Source organism: Sorex fumeus, unplaced genomic scaffold (assembly GCF_029834395.1).
Source record: "Sorex fumeus unplaced genomic scaffold, SorFum_2.1 ptg000109l, whole genome shotgun sequence".
Taxonomy (NCBI): domain Eukaryota; kingdom Metazoa; phylum Chordata; class Mammalia; order Eulipotyphla; family Soricidae; genus Sorex; species Sorex fumeus.
The window spans coordinates 3,470,919-3,482,077 of record NW_026606166.1 but is presented as its reverse complement, the minus strand read 5'-3'; the positions used below and the strand labels follow the sequence as shown (position 1 = coordinate 3,482,077).

At 42.8% G+C, this 11,159-nt stretch overlaps 1 protein-coding gene across 1 annotated transcript; it reads left to right on the top strand.

Annotated features, from left to right (window-relative positions):
- The first annotated feature begins 250 nt into the window (after nt 1-250).
- LOC130042756 (olfactory receptor 6K3-like) lies at nt 251-1,201 on the top strand. The gene has a single exon (XM_056134949.1). It carries the CDS (start codon nt 251-253, stop codon nt 1,199-1,201), a length of 951 nt encoding a protein of 316 aa, XP_055990924.1.
- Nucleotides 1,202-11,159: the final 9,958 nt, after the last annotated feature.

Below are 11,159 nucleotides of genomic sequence, written 5' to 3'. Positions count from 1 at the left end.
TCTAGGACTTGGATTGTTACTGCCCAATTGTCACTCAGGGGGAGCAGGTGAATAGCCTTGTGATGAGAGCAGTGATGAGCTATGGTAATGGCCATTAGACGGCAGATGCTACATAGCAGGACCATTTTCTAATCCACAGGGCTATCTCTTCCTCGGGGAGTCTGGTCTGGGCAAGGAGCGGCTGCGTGCAGGAGATTCCTGACTGTCTGTGTTTGCACTTGCCAACCTGTTGAGAGGAGCAGCTTACACAATGGAGCAAAAGAACCAATCTGTGGTGACTGAGTTTTATTTCTCTGATTTCCCTCAGTTTGAGAATGGTGGCCTCCTGCTCTTCCTCCTGTTGCTCTTCATTTACCTGTTCATTATTGTTGGAAATTCCATGATCTTCTTTGCTGTGCGGCTGGACCCTCGACTGCACAACCCCATGTACAATTTCATCAGCATCTTCTCCTTCCTGGAGATCTGGTACACAACAGTAACCATCCCCAAGATGCTCACCAACCTGGTCAGTGAGCAGAGAACCATCTCCTTCCTTGGCTGCCTCCTGCAAATGTACTTCTTCCACTCCCTGGGGGTCACCGAGGCTCTGGTGCTCACAGTGATGGCCATTGACAGGTATGTGGCCATCTGTGACCCCCTGCGCTACCCGACCATCATGACCCCACGGCTCTGTGCCCAGCTCTCAGCTGGCTCCTGTGTCTGTGGCTTCCTTATGTTGCTCCCTGAGATTGCATGGATCTCCACCTTGCCCTTCTGTGGCCCCAACCAGATCCACCAACTCTTCTGTGACTTTGAGCCTGTGCTGAACTTGGCCTGTGCGGACACATCCATGATCCTGGTAGAGGACATCATACACGCCATCTCAATCCTGACATCTGTGTTTGTCATCACCCTCTCTTATGCGAGGGTTATCATGGTGGTTCTGCGAATCCCGTCGGGGGAGAGCCGGCAGAAGGCTTTCTCCACCTGCGCCGCTCACATTGCCATCTTCATACTGTTCTTTGGAAGCGTGTCACTCATGTACCTGCGCTTCTCAGCTGTGTTTCCACCACTCCTGGACAAAGCTACTGCACTCATGTTTGCTGTGCTGGCCCCATTGTGCAACCCCATCATCTACAGCCTGAGGAACAAGGACATGAAGGATGCCATCCGGAGGGTCTTCTGCTCCCACCGTGGCTTCGAGGGCTCCTCCAGTCACTGATCACAGCACACTATTAGGTACATCTCCCCTAGGTCCCAGGTCCAGCCAGTGGGTCTCACTCATTTCCTGCATCCTTCCTTCCCCGACTACAGATGTTCTAGTCCAGGAATACTCACCTGGCTAGTGAGGCTTACCCTCTACCCGACAGCGCACATAGTAGGTCCATGCACTCTTAGAATTCTCAGATTTGGTGATACATCTGAAACAGTGGCACTGGCACCGTGGACTAGACTCTGGCTATCCTTGTCGCATATCTAAAAACATCCCCATCTGTTGCATCTGCACCCGCCATGCTCTGGCACCAGTTAGTGCGGTATTCATTTGCTTTCTTTTATGCACTTCCCCCCCCCTTTTTTTTTTTGGGTCACACCCGGCCGATGCTCAGGGGTTACTCCTGGCTCATGCACTCAGGAATTGCTCCCGGCGGTGTCGGGGAACCATATGGGATGCTGGGAATCAAACCTGTGTTGGCCATGTTGGCTGTGTGCAAGGCAAACGCCCTACCCACTGTGCTATCGCTCCAACCCCTCTTTTATGCACTTTTGATGGAGCTGCACCATTGTTGCTTAGGGCTCAGGTGACAGCATGGAAACTCAGGGTCTTGCATATGCCGGGCTTGTGTTTGAGTTTATGAGCTTCTCTGGATCAGCCCATTTCTCTCTCAAAGGTGAAAAGGAGTAAATTTGGAGGTGGCTCTAGTCGAGTCTGAACCCAGATTCCTCCCCACAGCTCAGAGAGCTTCTCCTCCCCTGGCTCAGAACAGTGGTGTGGGTAACATTGCTGCCAGCTGTGCAGAATGTGCTACAGTTAGAGTCCACCCTTGTGTGGGTGGTCACAAATGAGCCATTAGTGTGAGCAGCTGTTTGGAAAATTCCAGAGCAAACACTCTTGGAAGCTTGAAGATAAAATGAAATGAATAGACTCAGGGCCCTTTAAATGATGGGGAGACATAAGGGTGCACTAAGCATGGGAGGTCGTGACTGTTTAGATAATTACTGCTGGCTTTCTGTGACTTCCAGCTCCAGGTCCCTGCTCTGGGGGTCTCTGCTCCAGAAGTCCTGGATGGTTGCCTTTTGCTCTGAATAATCTCCCTACTCTGGAGCTTGCATGCATGCACCTTTCAAGAGCTGGTACTTTTCTGCCCCTGTTGAATCCCTGTCCCCCAGTAAGCACACTGGGATGGCTGGTCTCAGGGTAAGGCCTTTGCAGCCTCTTGTGGAAAACTTCGGACACAGAAGTGGAAGGAGTAATGGGAGCATAGAAAAAGGGCCAGACAGCCTCTTTTCAACTTGAACCTGCTGGGAAGGACATTGGAAGGGATATTCACTGCTTCCTGGATGTCCTCATCACCAAGCTGGGGACACTACTCTACCCACCATACCCAAGAGACAATATTTGCATAGAGAGAGCATGATATAAATTTCCTCAGTTATATAATAAAAATGAACATTATTGGAGACAACTTTCAGTAACCTATGTCCTGCACTAAAATCCCAGTGCTCCTATAACCCTAATAGATCAAGTTAAAAACTATTTGACAGCTTTGATGTTGAGGTCTTTAATCTATTTTGATCTGACTTTTGTGCATGGCATTAGATCTTGAGTTCATTTGTTAACATGTAGCTGCCCAGTTTCCCCAGAACCACTTGTTAATGAGCATTTCATTGCTCTACTTCATATTTCTTGACCCTTTATCAGAGATTAGCTGATTATTTATCTGAGGGTCTTTACCAGGACATTCAATTCTATTCCATTGATCTGTGGGTTTGTCTTTATTACAAAACCATACTGTTTTAATTACTACTGCTTTGTAGTACAGTTTGAAGTTAGGGAAGGTGAGGCCTCCCGTCTTCTTTTTCCCAAGGATTGCTTTAGCTAGTCATGGGCGCTCCTTTTTCCCTATGAATTTCATGGGTATCCATATAGGGACTGCATTAAATCTATATAATGCTTTGGGGAGTATTGCCATTTTGACAATGTTAATTCTCCCAATTCATGAGAAGGGCATGTGTCTCCATTTCCTTGTGTCCTCTTTTATTACTTAAAGTAGTGTTTTGTATTTTTCTTTGTATAGATCCTTTACCTGTTTACTGAAACTGAATCCATGGTACTTGATTTTCTGAAGAACAATTGTGAATGGGATTGTATTTTTTAAAAAAGATATGTAGGATAACATTGGTTTGTGCTTTCTCCTCTGCCACAAAAAGTTTAGGTTTTTCGGGTGATAACCCATCACAGTGCTCTTGAAGCACCGCCATTCCTCTGTGTTTATTGGAATGTAGCTCTAAACATTTTAGGGTAACATTGGTATGTCCTGTTTCCCTTGCCACAGGGAACTTATGGTTATCACAGTGCTCCTGAGGTAATTCCATTCCACTGTGTTTATCTGTAAACTCTTCTCTGTGCTCTCTTCCTCAACCAGTCTATCATCTTTCCCCCTAATCAGACTCTGTTAACTTGTAAAATAAGACTCCTCAGAAATCTCTGATGGGCAGAATCTCAAATTCATTCATTTGTGAATGAAATAATGCTTTTCTCCTTCTCTTGTGTCTTTTTAATAGCTTACAACGGTGTCATTTTTGTATGGCCATAGGAAAATGGCTAATATTATGATTTTGTAACTTGGGAGTTAATTGACTCCAAATAATATTCATTCCAGAACATCTGCTTTCTCTACTTAAGCCTCGGAAGCCCTTAGTTCCTAGCACCCCAAAAGTAGGGTCCCAAAGAGTAATTGGATGCCCTAGGTCAAGCTATGAGCCACCCTGGCATCGAAATGAGCCAGGCCAAAGCACCACAATACTCAACTGGAAGTTGTGAGCATGAACATGGACAAATGCTCTCATTATCCAAAAGTAATGACGAGATTAGGCTTAAGATAGACTAATCTGGCTTGAGCACTGTAGTCTGAGATCTATTGCGAGATGCCCCAGGAGAGGAATATTTACACAGTACCTCTTACTGTGTCCATACAAAATGATTAATATTATGAATGTTTATATGTTTGTTGGACTAAGGAGAGGAGAAACACACCCATAGTTGGAATTTCAGTCTTGGGAGAGTCGTCTTGCTGGATGAAAATCTGTCCTAGAAAAAGCTTCCTCTGAGGGAAGGACTTTACCCCTATTGATTGTGACCACATCTATGTGTAAACCCCAACCCCTCATGCTTTTGGATTTAACTAGACTGTAAGAGTGGGCTGGGGAAACCTTAAAGAGAATGACGGGGGATCGAGAAGGAGAATGAAATAGCATGGGGGAGTAGAAGCAGGAGGAGAAACAGAGGTGAATGGAGATGGGAATGGAATAAACTGCAATTGTGACCAGCCAGCCTGGTCCTCGTTCCTTTCTTAGTCTGCCCATCACTATCAGCTTCCCCGGGGTGGGGGAAGCAGCCCAATATTACCAAACACGGGTGTTGAGAGAGATAAAGCACCACAGCCCATTAGAGAATACACAAAAATATCTGTTCCTACTCTTTAATTATTTGCATATAGAAAAGCCTTGAACTTTTGGATATTGATTTTGTAACCTGCCATTTTGCTAAACAAATTTACTGTTTCTATACTGAGTGAAATGAGTCGAAGGAGAGGGACAGTTAGAGAGTGACGGCACTTATTTGTGAGATATAAAAAAATTAAAATAAATAATATAGACTAATATCCAAGGCCAGGAAAAGCAGGGTCCAGAAGTTTGCCACGAATGTGTGGGGGCAAAGGACAGTTAGGATAGAGAAGGGATCAATGTTGACAACAATATCTAGAAATGATCACTCTGGACAAGAACCAAGTGCTGAAAGTAGGTAAAGGGATATACACGATAATCTTTCAGTATCTGTATTGCAAACCATAATGACCCAAAGGAGAGAGAGAGGGAGCTAGGGAAAGAGAGAGAGGAGGGAAGAGAGAGAAAGAGAGAGAGGGAGGGAGGGCGGGAGGAATGGATGGAGGGAGGGAGAGATGGAGAAAGGGAGAGAGAGGGAGAGTTAGAGAGAGAGGGAGGGTAGGTGAGAAGGAGGGAAAGGGAAAGGGACATTATTGGTGGTGGAAAATGCACACTGGTGAAAGGAGGGGTGTTAGAATATTATATGACTAAAACCCAATCATGAACAACTTTGTAACTATGTATGTCACTGTTGTTCAATGAAAAAGAACAATTATTTGACAATTTCTTGGTCAGATTTGTAAATGTGGTGATCTTAAAACAACAGTCAAAATTCTATACAGTATCTTATTTATTAAACATTTTGATTCTCTGATTCATAAATCAAATGCTCCATAAACTTTAACAATAACCAGCCAACCCAGCCGAGCCGGGTTTGATTCCTCCACCCCTCTCAGAGAGCCCGGCAAGCTACCGAGAGTATCTCGCCCATATGCCAAACACAGTAACAACAAGTCTCAAAATGGAGACGTTACTGGGCTCGTTCAAGCAAATCGATGAACAACGGGAGGACAGTGACAGTGACAGTGACAGTGACAGTGACATTATAAGACCAGAGAGATAGGACAATAGTTAAGGCACTTGCCTTACACACAGCTGAGACTAGCCCTATCCCCCACACCACAAACGGTCCCCCTAGCACCACCATTAGTAAACCCTAAGCACAGAGCCTGGTGTAACCAAAAGACAAAAACAACCAAATATTATCATATGAAAAGGCTTACAAAATGTATAACTATCGCTAATTCTAAATGCATTTAAAAGTTTTGGTACTGTGATAGAGTAAGATTTGAATTTTAAATAACACTCCTATCTTGATTAAATGCATGAATTTTTTTTTGGGGGGTCACACCTGGCAATGCACAGGGATTACTCCTGGCTCTGCACTCAGGGATTACTCCTGGCAGTGCTCAGGGGACCATATGGGATGCCATAAAATTTTTGCATCAATAAGTTGTTTTCTTTTACTGTCATTTGATCATTTCTCTTTCTTTGGACATTTGCTTGATTTCCTTGTTTTCACCTCCTCTTTATTGGGATGTGATTGTTTTAAAAATTGTATATAAGATCTCCGAGGGACTGGAACCCAGGAGGGCCAAACTTTTTGGAAAAGAATATGGGTATTCCTTCAAAAACTAGAAATTGAGCTTCCATATGACCTCACGATACTACTTCTGGGAATATATCCTGAGGATGCAAAAAAGCACAGTAGAAACAACAACAAACAACACTGTATATTCATTGTACCACTGCTCACAATAGCCAGAATCTAGAAACAACCTGAGTGCTCAAGAACAGACGACTGATTAAAGAAACTTTGGTACATCTGCACAATGGAATACTATGCAGCTGTTAGGAGAGATAAAGTCATGAAATTTGCTTATAAGTGGAGGGTCATAGAGAGTATCATGCTTAGTGAAATGAGTCAGAAAGAGAGGGACAGACATAGAAGGACTGCACTCATTTGTGGAATATAAAATAACATAATATGAGACTGACACCCAAGGACAGTAGACAAAAGGGCCAAGAATATTGCTTCATAGTTGGAAGCCTGCTTCATGAGCTGGGGGAGAAGGTAGCTGAAATAGAGAAGGTATCACTAAGTCAGTGTTGGTTGGAGGGATCGTTCGGGATGGGAGATGTGTGCTTAAAGTAGATTAAGGACCAAACGTGATAGGCTGTCAGTATCTATATTGCAAACCATACTGCCCCAAAGTAGAGAGAGAGTATGGGGTAAATTGTCTGCCATAGAGGCAGGGGGAGGATTGGGATGGCGGGGGGAATACTGGGGACATTGGTGGTGGAGAATGTGCACTGGTGGAGGGATGGATGTTAAATCATTTTATGACTGAATCGCAAACATGAAAGCTTTGTAACTCTATATCACAATGATTCAATAAAAAAATTAAAAATCACATATAACTAACATATACAACCTGGTACATTTTGACATATGTATGCACATTTGATTTTAATTATTGTGGATGACTTCAAAACAAATTTAAATTATAATTAAAAGATATATATGATGCACCTACAGTTTAAATAATCTTAATATGCTATATAAAATGTTAAGCATATACAAATTGCTTAGTGCAAACCTTTGATTTTTTTGTATATTTCTATCGTTTGCTCTATAATCTTGCTGAGATTAAAAGATACTAACTTTCTACAGAGGTAACTTTATGCATTATTTCTTTATTAAAAATAGTTACAGGGATATTATTACAATCAGTGTTTTGGATGCATTTACAAGAATAAAATCCCTGTCGTCATATAGTTTACATAATGTGAGAGGAGAGATACTTGTTAAAAATGATCAAATTACAGAACCTGTGTGTTCTGTGGGAAACCCCAAATGAGACGGGAGAAGGGCTGGAGTGACTAACAGTCCACAATGCAGCCAGAACCCTCGAGCAGAATCCACCCCTGGACAAGATCTGAAAAATGTTAAGGATTAGCTATGTGAGAGAAAGAGAGGAAAAAGACTGGTAATGCAAGACCCCAAGCATCTGGGCCCGGCACTGAGGTCAGGAACCCAGGGGTGAGTCCCTGACTTGGAACCAGTTGAGGGTCAGGGGAATCAAGCAGGACCCTGGGAGTGTGATCAGAGGAGTCAGAAAATGATACCATATGCCTGGTGTCCTGGCTCAGATGACCCTGAGAAGGGGACCCCAAAGGCTTGATCAGGGAGGGGTGCAATTAATTTAATTTTATTTTTATAAAATTGTTCACATTACTTCATTACATTTAATATCTGAACACCAATCCCACCACCATTACACCTTCCCATCACCATATTTTTTCTTTTATTAATTATAGTAAAAGAATATTTTCAGTTATAGAATGATCGAGTGCCCATCCCTCCACCAGTGCCCACTGCCCACCACCAATGATCCTAGTAGCCCTCCCACCCCTACATCCCATCCCTCCCACCCCACCCCGCCTCTGTGGCAGAGCATTCCCTTTTGCTCACTCTTTTCTTCAGAGTTTTGTATTTTGCAATAGAGGTATTGAGTGGCCATAATGTTCGTTCTATAGTCTACTTTCAGCATGCATCTCGCATCCCAAGAGAGTCCTCTAAACATCTTTTACTTAGTGTTCCCTTCTCTATCTGAGCTGCCTTTCTCCCCAGCATGTGCTGCCGGCTTCCAAGCCCTGGAACAGACCTCCTGGTACTTATCTCAACTATTCTTGGGTGTTCGACTCTCATTGTGTTATTTTATATTCCCCAGATGAGTGCAGTTTTTCTATGTCTGTTCCTTTCTTTCTGGCTCATTTCTCTTAGCATGATACTTTCCATGTAGTACCACTTGTATGTAAATTTCATGAATTCATCTTTTCTAACAACTGCATAGTATTCAATTGTGTAGATGTACCAAAGTTTCTTTAACCAGTCATCTGTTCCTGGGCACTCGGGTTTTTTTCCTCCAAATTTTGACTATTGTGAACAGTGCAGAAATGAACATAGAAGTGTAGATGTCATTTCGACTGTACTTTTTTGGTTCTTCGTGATATATTCCCAGGAGTGGTATTGCTGGGTCAAATAAAAGGCCCTCCCGTTGATCGTCGATTTGCTCGAGCGGGCCCAGTAACGTCTCCATTGGAGACTTTGTTGTTACTGTGTCTGGCATATCCAATACTCTCGGTAGCTTGCCGGGCTCTCCGAGAGGGGCGGAGGAATCGAACTCGGGTCGGCCATGTTGGCCACTTGTAAGGCGAATGCCCTACCCGCTGTGCTATCGCTCCAGCCCTTGCTGGGTCAAATGGGAGCTCAATTTCTAGTTTTTTGAGAATTGTCTATACTGCTTTCCAAAAGGGCTGAACCAGTCGGCATTCCCACCAGCAGCGAAGGAGGGTCCCTTTCTCACTGCATCTGTGCCAACACGGATTGCTTTTGTTCTTTTGGATGTGGGCCAGTCTCCTGGTGTGAGATGATATCTCATTGTTGTTTTGATCTGCATCTCCCTGATGGTTAGTGATGTAGAGCATTTTCTCATGTGCCTTTTTGCCATTCGGATTTCTTCTTTGAGAAAATTTCTGTTCATATCGTCGTCCCAGTTTTTGATGGGGTTGGATGTTTTCTTCTTGTGGAGTTCAACCAGTGCTTTGTGTTTCCTTGATATCAACCCCTTGTTGGATGGGTATTGGGTGGATATCCATTCCCATTCTGTAGACTGTCTTTGTATTTTGGCCACTGTTTCTTTTGAGGTGCAGAAGCTTCTTAGTTTAAGATGGTCCCATTTGTCTATCTCTGTTTTCACTTGCTTGGCCAGTGGTGTGTCATCTTTGAAGATACTGTTAGCTTCAATGTTGTGGAGGGTTTTGTCAACCTTGTCTTCAATGTACCTTATGGATTCCGGTCTGATGTTGAGGTCTTTAATCCATTTTGATCTTACTTTTGTACATGGTGTTAGGTAGAGATCTGAGCCCATTGTTTTGCATGTAGCTGTCCAGTTTTGCCAGCAGAATTTGTTAAACAGGCATTCCTTGCTCCACTTTATATTTCTTGCTCCCTTATCAAATATTAGATGATCACATGTTTAGGGGGAAATGTCAGTATTTTCAACCCTGTTCCATTGGTCTGAAGCTCTGCTTTTGTTCCATTACCATGCTGCTTTAATTATTACTACTTTGGAGTAGAGTTTGAGGTTGGGGAGGTTGATTCTCCCCATTTTATTTTTCCCAAGAATTGCATTAGCTATTAGTGGGTGCTTATTGTTACATATGAATTTCAGGAGTGTTTGCTCCATTTCTTTGAAGAATGTCATGGGTATCGTTATAGGGATTGCATTGAATTTGTACAACGCTTTGGGGAGTATTGCCATTTTGACAATGTTAATTCTCCCGATCCATGAGCAGGGTATATCTTTCCATTTACTCATATCCTCTTTTATTTCTGAAGCAGCGTTTTGTAGTTTTCTTTGTACAGGTCTTTTTCATCCTTAGTTAAACTGATTCCTAGGTACTTGATTTTCTGGGGCACAATTGTGAATGGGATTGTTTTTTTCATGTCACTTTCTTCTCTCTCATTATTTGTGTATAGGAAAGCCATGGACTTTTGGGTATTTATTTTATAGCCTGCTATTTTACTATACAAGTCTATTGTTTCTAAGAGTTTTTTGCAGAGGTTTTAGGGTTCTCTAAGTATAGTATCATATCACCTGAGAATAGTGAGAGCTTGACTTCTTCCTTTCATACCTGAATGCCCTTAATATCTTTTTCTTGCCTAACCCCTATTGCAAGTACTTTCAGTACTATATTGAACACCAGTGGAGAGAGCGAGCATCCTTCTCTCAACCCTAATCTTAGAGGGAAGGTTCTCAGTTTTTCCCCATCGAGGATGATGATTGCCATAGGCTTATGGTAGATGGCTTTAACTATATTGAGGAAAGTCCCTTCTATACCCATTTTTGCAAGGGCTTTCATCATAAACGGGTGGTGAATGTCAAATGCTTTTTCTGCAGCTATTGATATGATCCTATGATTTTTATCTTTTCTTTTGTTGATATGATGAATTATCTTGATTGATTTCCGAATGTTAAACCATCCTTGCATCCCGGAGATGAATACCACTTGATCGTGGTGTGTGATCTTTTTGATGAGTTGTTGAATTCTATTTTCTAGTTTTTTTGTTGAGAATCTTCGCATCCGTATTCTCTGTGAGTCTTGCTAATGGTTTATCTATCTTGTTTATTTTCTCGAAGAACCAGCTCTTGGTTTCATTGATCTTTTGGATTGTATTTTGGGTTTCTATGTCGTTGATCTCTTCTCTAAGTCTTATGATCTCTTTCCTTCTGCCTGGTTTGGGCTCCTTTTATTGGTCCTTATCTAGGGTCTTGAGCTGTGAAGTCAAGTTGTTTATGTGGGCCCTTTCTTCCTTCCTGAGAAATCCTTGCAGAGCTATAAATTTTCCCCTTAACATGACTTTAGCTGCATCCCTTAGGTTCTGGTAGCTCGTATCTTCATTCTCATTTGTTTCCAGGTATCTTTTGATTTCTTCCTTGATTTCTTTC

Coding starts and splice junctions, on each gene's coding strand:
- LOC130042756 (XM_056134949.1), top strand. CDS start 251: ATGGAGCAAAAGAACCAATCTGTGGTGACTGAGTTTTATTTCTCTGAT.